The 12,342-nt window shown below is 54.6% G+C and overlaps 2 protein-coding genes across 3 annotated transcripts; both read right to left on the bottom strand.

Moving 5' to 3' along the window:
* Positions 1–2,681: 2,681 nt before the first annotated feature.
* On the bottom strand, positions 2,682–8,695 carry S100A16 (S100 calcium binding protein A16). Of its 2 annotated transcripts, none has more exons than XM_030842220.3 (3): positions 8,534–8,695; positions 3,728–3,905; positions 2,682–3,413 (listed from the first exon to the last, which is right to left on the bottom strand). In XM_030842220.3, exons 2-3 carry the CDS (start codon positions 3,878–3,880, stop codon positions 3,255–3,257), a joined length of 312 nt encoding a protein of 103 aa, XP_030698080.2. In that variant the 5' UTR covers positions 3,881–3,905; positions 8,534–8,695; the 3' UTR covers positions 2,682–3,254. The 2 variants fall into 2 exon arrangements, with proteins under 2 accessions (XP_030698080.2, XP_060155164.1); XM_060299181.1 differs by lacking the exon at positions 8,534–8,695 and adding an exon at positions 4,581–4,731.
* Positions 8,696–9,726: 1,031 nt separating this feature from the next.
* Positions 9,727–11,946, bottom strand: S100A14 (S100 calcium binding protein A14). The gene is made up of 4 exons (XM_030842219.2): positions 11,825–11,946; positions 11,332–11,430; positions 10,745–10,891; positions 9,727–10,521 (listed from the first exon to the last, which is right to left on the bottom strand). The coding sequence occupies exons 2-4, from the start codon at positions 11,359–11,361 to the stop codon at positions 10,384–10,386; spliced, it is 315 nt and encodes a 104-aa protein (XP_030698079.1). The 5' UTR covers positions 11,362–11,430; positions 11,825–11,946; the 3' UTR covers positions 9,727–10,383.
* Between the last annotated feature and the right edge of the window lie 396 nt (positions 11,947–12,342).

Below are 12,342 nucleotides of genomic sequence, written 5' to 3'. Positions count from 1 at the left end.
CCTGCGTGCCACAACTAAGACCCAGTGCAACCAAAATCAATTAATTAATTAATTAATTAAAAAGATAGACATACAGACCAATGGACCAGAATGGTTTTGAATGATTTTCAACAAGGATATCAAGAACACACAATGGGGAAAGGATAGTCTCTTCAACAAATGGCGTTAGGAAAACTGTATATTCATATACAAAAGAATGAATTTGGACCCTTACCTTATACCATATACAAAAATTAACTCAAAATGGAAACCTAAAATTAAGACCTGAAACTATAAAACTCCTAGAAGAAAACATCAAGGAAAATCCTCATGACATTGTAACAAGCAAAGATTCCTTGAATATGACACCAAAAAAAGATAACAAAAGCAAAAATAGACAAATAGGACTACATTAAACTTAAAAACTTCTGGGGAACAAAGGAAATAATCAACAAAGTAAAAAGATAACTTACAGAATGGGGGAAAATATTTGCAAGCCATATGTCAGATAACAGGTTAATTAATATCCAGGATATATAAAGAACTACAACTCAACAAAATAAAACAAAAAATAACCCACTTAAAAATGAGCAAAGGATTTGAATAGACATTTCTCCAAAGTAGATTACACAAATGGTCAAGAAGCATATGAAAAGAGGCTCAACATCACTAATTATCAGTGAAATGCAAATTAAAAAGAAAAAGACACAAGGTATCACCTCATTTTCATTAGGATGGTCACTATCAAAAAAAATTAAAACAGAAAATAACAAATATTGGTGAGAATGTGGAGAAATTGGAAACCTTGTGCACTGTTGGTGGGAATGTAAAATGGTGCGTCCACTATGGAATAGTATGGAGGTTCCTCAAAATTTTTTAAATAGAACTGCCATATAACCCAGCAATCCCGCTTCTGGGTATACATCGAAAATAATTGAGGGGACTTCCCTGGCTGTCCAGTGGTTAAGACTCCGTGCTTCCACTGCAGGGTACATGAGTTCGATCCCTGGTCGGGGAATTAAGATCCCACATGCCATGCTGTGCGGCCAAAAAATTCTTTAAAAAAAGAAAAGAAAAAAATTAAAAATAGGATCTTGAAGAGATAGTATCACTCCCCTGTTCATTACAGCTTTATTCACATTAGCCAAGATCTAGAAGCAACCTAAATGCCCATTGACAGATGAAAGGATAAAGAAAATGTTGTATATACATACAACGGGATATTATTCAGCCTTCCAAAAAAAGGAAATTCTGTCATATGCTACAACATGGATGAACCTTGAGGATATTATGTTAAGTGAAATTAGCCAGTCACAAAAGGGCAAGTACTGCATGATTCCACTTAATATGAGGTAACTAAAGTAATCAAACTCATAGAAACAGAAAGTAGAACGGTGGTTGCCAGGGCCTGAGAGGTGGGGAATGGGGAGTTGCTGTTCAGTGACTATAGAGGTTCAGTCCTGTAAGATGAAAAAGCTCTAGAGACCGGCTGTACAACAATGTGCATATAGCTAACAATACTGCAATGTGCACTTAAAATTTATGAAGAGAGTAAATTGATGTGTGTATTTTATCACAATTATATATATATAATGTGAATGAGTTCTTCACCATTCAGTCAAGGTAGCATTGTGACTCCCCAAGACAGGCAAAGGGTGTTCTTTACTCTTTTTTTGGCTATATTGGGTCTTCTCTACAGTGCACGGGCTTCTCCTTGCGGTGGCTTCTCTTGCTGCAGAGCACAGGCTCTAGGCACGCGGGCTTCAGTAGTTGTGGCATGTGGGCTCAGTATTTGTAGCTCACAGGCTCTAGAGCGCAGGCCCAGTAGTTGTGGTGCACTGGCTTAGATGCTCCGCGGCATGTGGGATCTTCCCAGACCAGGTCTCGAATCCGGGTCCCCTGCATTGGCAGGCGGATTCTTAACCACTGTGCCACCAGGGAAGTCCCTGTTCTTTACATTTTTAACTAGAGAAGGGTTGCTGTGAAGGAGAGATGGTAAAGAAGACTAGTGTGCTACCTTGACTGCAAGCCCATTCTGAGGCAGGTCACTTTTAGAAGGTTGAGGATCTGTAATGGATTCCAATAAAACTGTCTATGCCTGTGCATCTTTAGAAAAACCTTAAACCTCAGGGGTAAGCTGCCCTGGGTTGAAAACCATTGATCCAGAGCGCACAGGCTGGATTTCCTGCCCCGCTTCTCTTGGGGGCATGTGCTGTCTTTCCATGGCAGGGGAGAAACATAGAAGCTGTCATTGTCCCCTACACCAGGCACAAGTCCCAGCTCTGGCCTTCCACACCCCTCTTTCTTTGCAACCCACTTTCTCTGCAACCCACTTTCTCATCCCATAAACTTCTCTGTGTATTAGAACAATCTGTACATGAGAATTCAGTATCTCTGTGCTATTCATGACTCAAGACTGAGGTTGCAGCGCCTCTCTCATGGAATTTCAGTGAGGACAAAATGGGATACACTGTGTGCCCAGAAGTTGAATGTGAGTTGAGCTTGGTCTATGAGGGCCCAGAGGTGATGACACGTGTGGCCTTTGGCCCTTCATGGAGGAGGGAAGTAGCTGCTGACCCAGGGCGGACAGCACCAGCTGGGATCCCAGAGTTCTACTTCTTTTTTGCTCTGCCCTCTCCGCGAGATTCCCCCTTGCCACCCCCTTGCACCGGGGCCCATGGCAAAGATCACCAAGGCATGAGGAAGTTCCAAGGAGTGGAAAGGTTTTAATGAACATTACAAAGGGACTTGGTGAGGGGGACACAAACTCCAAATCCAGCCTTTGTTGCCCATTTCAGTGGCTCAGGAGGGAGGGGGCTCAACCCTGTTCCCAGACCCAGAGGCAGCTGGAGGGCAATCCCTGGAAGTCTCCTCTACCCAGCAGAGGGGCTGAGGGAAAGGGGAGAGAGGAGTCTCTACTGGTGTTGCCAGGAACAGGGAGACCTGAAGCAGCAAGCTGACCTCTAAGGTCAGGAGAGACCCAGAATCAGGCAGGAACATCAGAGGTCAGAAGGGTAGATAACAGGTGGGGAAACTCTTGGGTCCCCATACAGCACTGTCACAGAGGGGCCCCAGGGTCTGCTGGCTCCGGGGACTGAGACCCTCAGGGAGACACCCCCAGACTGAGACACTCACAAAGGGGCCCTGACGTCCCCCCTTGCCCTGTTCAGCAATTGTCAGGAGAAGGTCTAGAGGAAGAAGAGAGGACAGGGGTCTGGGTGGGCAGAGGAGGGAGCCTAGGAAGAGCATGGGGGAGGGGACGGTGGGAGGGTCCTCTAGCTGCTGCTCTGCTGCTCCTGCTGGCGGATAAGGTTGGCGATGGGACTAGTGATGCCGCCTATCAAGATCCAGTACTCGTCGAAGCTGACGCGCCCGTCGTGGTTGGCGTCCAGGTTCTGGATGAGCTTATCAGCAGCCCTTCGGTTCCCGGTGTCCTGGCGAGGAACTGAGGGTCAGCAATACTGAGGTGGCAGCTCTACAGAGGCCCCAGCAAGGACCCTAGGCAGAGTCCAGGGTCTGGCCTGGGCTGCTGCTGCCCTTGGAAGATGGGAACAGAGCCCTAACTGGCTCAGGCCTGGGCACTCTGAGGACAGAGGGCTGGGCGGGGTGGAGATCCCTGGTTTTGGGGGGATAACTCTGAAAGGACAGAAGCGGCGGTGGGGAAGGAAACCCAGAGAGGGCAAGAGCTTCAGGAGCTGGGTGGGGTAGGGGCGCGGAGAGGCCAGGCCTTTGGGTGGGGGGACCTCACCGTCAGCATATGGTTGAGCTCCTTCTGAAGCATCTTCCGGAAGCTGCTTTTGCTGATCTTGTCCTTGGCCAGGCTGTGCTTGGACACGTATTTGTAGAAGTTTTCCACCAGGACGACCACCGCCTTCTCCAGCTCCGTGTAGGAGTCCGCCATCTCACCGCCTCACACCTCACAGGGCCTGGGTACCAGGATGAGGGGAGGTGAGGAGACGCCACAGGCCACACCTGCTCCTTCGCCTCTCTGCCCCTGTCCACCTGCTGGGCCCACCCCCGGGCCTCTGGCCCCCCAGGCTGGCTGGTCCTCAGGAGGAAGTAAGCAGGGAAAGGGGAACCCAGGGTGGGCCTGGAATGAGAACTATGTGTCTCCTCTCATCCAGGTGCTCTCCAGCTCAACAGCCTCAACAGGTTTTCCAGGCGCTTCCCCAGCCCCAGGCACTGAGCTTGTCAGAGCCCCAGAGAGAACAAGAGGCTCCTGGGAAGAGGATGAGAGCCAGTGCCCATCCTTCCGCCTTCTCCATACCTGGCCCACCCAGAGGCCCTGGCCCGGGGACAAGCACAGCTAGAAACTGCTAGGATGGGCCACGTCCCCCACCCCCAGGGCTGGCCGAGACCCCTGCCCCAGGCAACAAAGCAGGATGCGAGGACCTAGGCTCTCCTCAGTCCTTTCCGCCAGGCTCCAGGACAGTGCGTCGCGGGTCTCAGGCCATGGCTGCCCTTCTCTGATAAAGGACGATGTCCCGATCCATCAAGTGAGGCTTTGTGCAGGCCCCCAGCCAGCCCCGGCTAGCCTAACCTCCCTCATACCCACCCCGAAATATACAGCAGGATACAAGGGCCCCTCCCCACCCCATTACCTAAGGAGGAGCCCGGAGGTTCAGCCCCAGCTGGAGACAGCTGGAGATAGAACCTCCACAGCCAGCCAGAGGCTACACACAACAGCCCCTCGCTCCAGGACAAAAGGCACTCACACTGCAAGCGGATACAGCCTACTGAATAACAGGATATGAGGGCAACAGGCGGATCTGTGATCTGTGAGTCGCCGCCCATGCCCAGAGCCCCCCCAAGTGAACCCTGGCAAATAAGCCTCCCTTCCCGCCCCCAAGCCCAGGAATGAGTTGCAGCTGCCTTGCCCACTGGGTCTTGGCAAGGGAAGGTGGACACCGCCACCAGGGCATCCCATGGTTCGATAATGGAAGGGAAGTCTGCTTCTCCGAGCCCCACCGCAGCCCCTGCCCCTACCACCTGCTTTCTAATCCTCCTCTTGGCCATCCATCCCTCCTCCTGTGCCCATTGCCCTGCCCTCTCCACCTAGCTGAAGCCTGCCCAAACCGCACCTCCAGGGAAGACTGCCCTGCCCTCTGGTCCTCCTCCCCTGACTCCCACAGACTCTCAGCCAGCCTTGGCTGGGCCCACTAGCTGCTGTGACTGCAGTCTCTTCCTGGATCATCTCTCCCCAGACACCAGAACTTCCTTGAAGCAAGGATAGTGTTTCTTATATGCAGCCATTGTGTTAGGACTGGGAGACTTTGGGACCAAGTGAGTCCCAAAAATCCTGGATATACAACCTCCCTGCTTTTAATCTCTGCATCTCCTCTCGCCCACGTGGCCTGGCCCAATGCTTTGCTCAAGGTAGATGCTCTATAAATATTCCACCTCCTGCCAGCCCTGATACCAGGTATCCAAGGCCCCTGACCACTCTTCGAAGATTTTTCTTTCACTAAACTTCTTCTCGAGGAAGGGTGAGACCCAGAAGGACTAAGCCAGGATGGAGGAAGGAAGGAGAGTTGAGAGGGAGAGGGGTCAGTTTAGGGCAACTCTAACCAGGAATCCTACCCTTCTCTCCCCTGCCTCGTCCACCTGACCGCTCTGGTCTGTGGCCGAAAGAATGAAGTATGGAACCAGGACTGTAGGAAACCATTTTTTTTTTCCAGTACTCTTTATTTATTGTGTGTAATTGTGTGGTTCAATGTTTATACCTTTGTAAGACTTTCATACAAATGCTCTAACATTCACAAATGAGGACAAAAATGTTTCAATCCATGAACTGTCTGCCCTGCTGCCCTTGGGTGGGCAGTTGCCCAGGCCTACGACCAGTATTCCTGGGGATTCCGAAAGCTGCACCCATGTCAGCAAGGACTGTGTCATGCCCTACTCCCAACCAGCCTTGGGAGTGGGGAGAAAGATCAGAGAATCCCCCACTTTCACCATCCCAGACCTTGTTCCCCAAGTGAGGAATCCTGTGGGAAATAGTCAGGGAGAGGAAAGGATAAGAAATGGGTTTGGGGGGCAGTGTGTCTCTGTCCCTCTCGCCACTGGCCGAGCACTCCCCTCCCACCACCTGCCATCTTGGAGCCCAGTCCTGCCCTTCCTTGATACCATGCCTCAGCCTCTACCTGGCAAGACACAGGTGAGCTCCCAGGAGACATCTCAGCACCTGCTGTCAGGTACACAGTCACCCCAGAGAGCTGCGCTTCAGCTCCCAGCCCTCCCAATAGTCCCCACCCCACCTTCTTCTGGTCAATTGGACAATGCTGGAGTTAACAATTTGGACAAATGCTTTTCTGAAGCTTCTTCTGAAGGAAAAGAAGAGTCAGGTGTCATTACCCTCTTTCTCCCTCCCTTCCCTGGGGGTCAGGAGACAGGCTCTGCCACCACACCCATGCCAAGGTCACCTGCCCCTCCTGCCTGCCCAGTCCTCCCACCAAACCAGGCCAGAGGGTCCCCAGGCATGTGGTTGCAGGGAGGGGAGGTGGTGGGCCATCCCTTCAGCCCCTCCCTGGGAAGGGCGGGGCAGGAGGTAACTCCTGCATTGACTTTGCCACAGGTTGATCCTGGCCTGAGGGGGAGGGGGGAGGTGGACAGTACACTGGAGCCTTCCAAAACAGTGAGAATGGAGGGACTCATCCTCCAAAGGACCCTCTCACCTGGGCCCCCAACCCTCCTGCAATGTCCACTGTCTCCACCTTGGCTGATTCATCACTGAGCAACCAAGGGGCCCCCACCCTGCCCACCTCAGCCCAGCTTGCTGACTTCTCCAAAAGCCCAAATTGCCCTGACACCATGCTTCTGGGTCTCAGCCACTCCAGCCTCACCCTCCCACCCCCAGGTGCTGGGCCCCACCCCTCCAAGTGCCTCCTCTTCACCCTTCATCTCTTCAACTCCCCAGTCCCTTTCCGTGTGGAGCCCTGAACATCCACCACACCCTCTAAAACTCACCTCCTCTTTCCACCTCCACACACACTTCTTGAGTCTTAAATTGTTCCCAAGTGTTGGGATATGTCCCTGGACTCCTATCCCTCCTAGTCACCTCTCCTCTAGAGCCTAGGCCACTCTCAAGCCTCAATTTGGCATTCTCTGCATTCCTTTCATCTACCTTGAATTTGTTCACTCATTTATCCACCATTCACTTGCTTACTCTCTCCTTCATTTCCTACTTAATTCACTCATTTGCCCCAGCTGCCTGCAATACACAGGGAAGGCTGCAATCTACACTGGGCTGGTAATGCTTTACTCAATTTGCAAGGTTGTTTCAAATTAACCTCTCCAGCCTCTCCAGCTCCGTTCTCTGTTCCCTCTTCTCCTGCTCTTTTCCCAGTTCCAGAGGCTACTATCTCACACAAGTGTCCCTGCCTACCCCCCAGCCCCACCCTCACAGAACTCACTGCATCTAATCCACACAAATGTACACAATCACAATGAGCAAGGAATTCTGCCATTTCTGATCCCCTCTGCTTGGGTGACCCATCGACCTTCCAAACTCTTCTGCTTTCAGAATTACGTAGCTGGAGGAAGAAGACTGTTCCTCAGAAATTTCTTTCCACACAAGTGAAGTTGGAGGAGTTTGGTGTGGACACACACACACACACACACACGCACGCACGCGCACACACACGCACACACACACACACACACACACGCACACACACACACACCTGCCCCTGGCCTCACCAACACCCAGAGAGCTCTTTTCTAGTCGACGGGGAAAGTCTGAGCTCCTGCTCCCCGGCACTCCAGGGCTCTGTCGTGGGTCTCCAAGCACACCAGCCCTCATTCCCTCCGACCTGGGCCAGGCAGGGCAAATGCTCTACAGGGCAGGGGACTCCACCAAGCAAAGCAAGTCAAGTCAGAACCTGCCTGGGTCTTGAGGTAGAGGAGAAGCTGCCCAGTTTCTGGGCCCCTCTCCTGGAGTTCAGGCTCCAGGGGGGCCTCACCCAGGTTCCTCCTGGGCCCCATCGCCCCTCCCAAGAAACAGCTCCCAGAGCACTTGGGGCCAGTGTCCGGCACCTGCCTGAGTCGAGAGAAGCAACCCAGGCCCCTGCCTCCCCTCCTCGGGCTGCTCTCAGGCTCCCTGGGCCCTCCCTGGCTTCTCCCGGACCCCATCACCTCTCCCAGACACAGCGCCCAGCGAGGCCTGTGTCCAGGGTCTGGCTACTCCCCAACCTCCACCAAACACATCTGCCCTTTTTCTGTTGGGGAAAATCGGAGCAGCTGAGAGCAAAGCTTCTGAACACTCTGCCCGGTGGCCCAGCCCTGGGAGAGGAACCCGGTCAGCTGCTGGGCTGGGGAGGGGGGTCTTTCCACCCCATCCACTCATCTGAAGGCCTCTCCAACCCCCAAGCCCACCGGAACGCCCCATTCCCGTACTGGCCTTTTGGGAAAGTTAACAATTGACGAAACCTTCCTGCTCAGTCTCTGCAGGCCCCCCTCCTCAGGCCCCCTTCACTGCCCCTTGTCTGGGCCTCCCAAGCCTGCAGGGCCCCTCCGGCAGCCCCAGACCTCCCAGGACGGGCCTGGGGTGCTCACCTACCTTCTTGGTCCACCTCCTCTCCTGCGGGGCTCTGGGACCTGGGCTCTGGCACTGCCAAGTAGCTACGAGCTCAGCCAGCCAGGACTCCTCCCCGCTGCACTCCCAGAATCTGTCCCACTCCCTCCCGGCCCTGCCTGGCGCAGCTGGCTCAGTGGGGAGGTAAGGTCTGAGCTCCCTCTTGACTTGGCCCTGGGGTTGGGCCCATGTTAAAGGGATACACACCTTTTTTAACACCCTTCTGCCCCCACCCCAGAGGGAGTGGTGCAAGCTGGCGCTCCCCCAACCCCACCCTCCTAACCCTGCAGGGCCTGAACAGAATTTACAACTTTGAGAAAGGAAGGGAAAGACTGTCACCTGCCCTTCTCACCTGGGTCACTGGGAGCCCCGTTTCAGGGACCCCTAACAGACAAGTTCAGTTAGTATTCCAGGCCAGCCTGGCTGGCCGCTTAAATCTCCTTGCTGTTGGGATTTCCGTGGGCTACAGTTAAAAGGGCCCAGAGTGTGGTTCCTTGCCTTCCACCTCCAGTGCACCCGTCCCTAGGACCTCTGTGTGCAGCAGAGGATTCCTCTGGAAACACCCCTCCACCCCTTCTCCAAGATACCCAAGGAAATTGGCCAGTTTGATGTCCCAGAGGCAACAGCTGACGCCAGAAGTGACCCATCACCCCCACTCCAGTGACTTCTGCTCACTGGCCTCTCACTCTGTGTCAGGCTCTCTGCTAAGTACTTTACATCTTGTGTCCCATCCCCATTTTACAGATGAGGAAACTGATACTCTGAGAATACGCCCCAAGTTCCAAAGATAGTACGTGGCAGAGCTGGGATTCAAACCCAGGTTGGTCAGCCTGTTTCTCGGCCTCACATTTCCCCTGCTACCAGTCAGCCAGGCTCACCTGGGTTCATATTCTTCTCCCCACATGTGCACACACGCCCTCCTCTCCCGTCAGAGGGCCAGGTCACTGGCAAAGTACAGCCTGTCCCTCAGAGAGAACCAGGTCTCCCACCTTTTAGGCCTTTTGCCATCCTCAACCCAAATCCACGGGGGAAAGTGAGGCCCCTATTTGCCTCCACTGCCGACCACTGCAGTCCCACAGGTACCGTGCCACCCAATGACTCTGCCATTCACCCCAACACCTCCTCACCCACGGACACTTGGGGTGGGGATGGAGTTCAGTCAAGACAACGTCTTTCATTTTTTCCATCTTCTTTATTAATCAAATGATACAAAACAACCATCATTCTGTAAATGCCCAAGCACCCAGCTGGTCCTCTCACTCCCAAAACTCACCCTCCTCAGCCTCTCCCCCAACCTGCTCTGTCTCTTCCCCTGCCCTAAGCCAGGGAGACAGGGTCCTGAGAGGAGGCTGGGGCAGAGCTGGGGGCAGGGAGGGACAGCACTGGACAGACGGTTGGGGTTGGGGAAGAGATTAGGAGGGGTAGGTTCGTAGAGGCCCTTTTTAGTACCGAATATCCATTCCTCCTTCCACCCCCTTCAAATCAGTTCCCATAGCTCAGCTCCTCTCTGCCCTTCTACCACTACTAAATGACTTGGCCCTTACAGCATCCTCAACCCTCCAGCAGCCCTCCAATACATCCCTGGCCCCAGCCACCCCCTGAGCCTCCCCCAGGTGGGGACCCCTGGACCCATTAGCCCCACAGAGCTCCCAGGGATGAAGTACAGAGGTCCCAGGAAGGGCCATAATGAACCTGAACGTTGCAGAGGTGAGACAGGTGGGGCTGGGGAATAGTGCGGGGGTGGTGGAGAGAGGAGTTTTATTTCCAGGCCCCCCAGGCTCTGGAGGCCCCCTTTCCCCAATATCCCCCCGCCGCCGAATTCCAGGGGAAGGTTTTCAACTCCCCCGGACAGGGCTCTCCAGCTTCACACTCTTGGCTGCTTCTCCAATCAGCTCCCAGAAAGTCCCGAACTCCAGTTTAGAGTCTTTACAGCTGCCCAAGTTGGCAATTTTCTCTTCCAGCCCACAGTTGTTCTGAAAGGAGGGAAGACACCACAGCTCAGCCAGGCAGCACTTTCCAATCTTCCCACTCCGCCCTACCCAGGGGCAGAAAGCAGGTCCTGAGCCTACCTGGCGCTGACAAGGGGAAGGGCTGGGGTTTGCCAGTGCCAGGGGCCTTGGCAGTGTGGGTGGGGTCTTGGAGTACTTGCTTGGGAAGTCAGGGTACTGTCTGGGGCGGGGTCCACTCCCTCAGTACCGGCATGAGGTGGGGCAGCTGCTGGGTGACCAGGTCCCGTAGCTCGGAGGGGGTCAGCGTCTCCTTCCCACCCTCCACCGAATACTGGTGGAAGTTCTTGATCAGGGTCTCGATGGCCCTCTCCACGTCACTGAATTCCTGGGCACCCTGAGGGCAAGGGACATGGCCCATGTTGCAGAGGTCCCACCCATCCTATGACACCCTGTTTCCCCAGGAGCCCGGCAGAGCCAACAGGGCAGAAGACAGCTGGCAGGAACGTGGGCCCTCGCCCGCTCCAAAGCCCAGCATCCAGCCCCTTTGCCCCCACTGTCCTCTGCCCTGAGCCATGTGTTGGGCAAGGCTTCCTCCCCACCTCCCCCCAGCCTCCAGGCAGGGCAGGTCCCAGCATGAGACCCAGGCATCCTCTTCCAGGGAGGGCTCATCTACATCACCCTATGTAGGCACCAGAGAGGGTTCAGGTCTCACAGGCAGGGTCTGGAGTACAGAGCAAGGCCAAGGTGAGGGGGCAGAAGTCAGTGAGGGACACAGACGCTCAGGGTGAAGGAGGGGAGAGTGGGAACAGAAAGGCCAGGAATGAATGGGCCCACCTGCACGTTGGCTGACCCACACTGTCCCATGGTGCTTGGTCCTTTGGTGAGAGTGTTGTCGTCCTACAGCCGGCCCCAGAGGAGCTGATGTCTCATGATCTGCTCAGAGGAGGGGGGAGGCTGAGCTAAGGACAGAACTCAGCATTTCTTTCTCAACTATCCCCTTTGGCTGCACCCCAGATATTCTGTGCCTCACCCAGGGGGTCAGAGCCAACTCCACACAAGCCCCGTCCCTGCCCAGGCTCCCGGAGCTAAGGTCACAGCCCCCAAGCCAACCTATTTAGAGGGAATCCCTTGAGCCTCACCTTAGCCTCCTTCCTCCCATCCCTTCCAACCCCCCACCCCTGTTCCATACACACACACACACATACACACCAGCCTCCAGGGCCTGGTCCCCCAGACCCTCCCCTGGCAGACTAGGGTAGGATAGGTTAAGCATGCCCTCTGGACCGGGGACAGCCCATTTTGGGTGAAAAGCCCTGGGACTCCTTACCTGCTGGCAGCCGCTGAGACAGGACTGGAAGAGCCAGTGCACCTGAGCTCAGCTCTTATACCTGGGGGAAGGGAGGGGAGGCAGGGGGCTGGGCCTCATCCCGAAGCCAGCCCTGCTCCTGCAGCCGCCTGGGCTGTGAGCCAGCCCAGCAGGGGCCCCACCTCCATTGGCCGCAGCTCCGAGAGCCCGCCCCGCACCCGGGCCACGAGGAGGGAACCATGGAGAGCTGGGTCTGGGATGCCCCTGGCCCCAGACCAGCAGGCAGAGTCCAGGGAAGATAGGGAGGGGAAGCTGGGGGTGGGGGAGGACTTGGAAACGCTGTGGCGTGGAGCCTGGGAGGAAAGGCCTGGAGGAAATGTAGGACAGGAAAGGGTTCTGAGGGGGCTCTGAGTCAGTCACCAGGAAAGAAGGAGAAGCAGAGGCTGGTCAAGGCGGGTTCTGTGGCCTTGAAGGAATGAGGGACACGTGGGTTGAAGTACTTTAATGTGTCACACACACACATTCCTCCCCTCAAGACC

The sequence above is a fragment of the Globicephala melas genome, chromosome 1 (genome assembly GCF_963455315.2).
Source record: "Globicephala melas chromosome 1, mGloMel1.2, whole genome shotgun sequence".
NCBI classification, from domain to species: Eukaryota; Metazoa; Chordata; class Mammalia; order Artiodactyla; family Delphinidae; genus Globicephala; species Globicephala melas.
The sequence above is the reverse complement of the archived record's forward strand: the minus strand, read 5'-3'. Positions and strand labels throughout refer to the sequence as shown.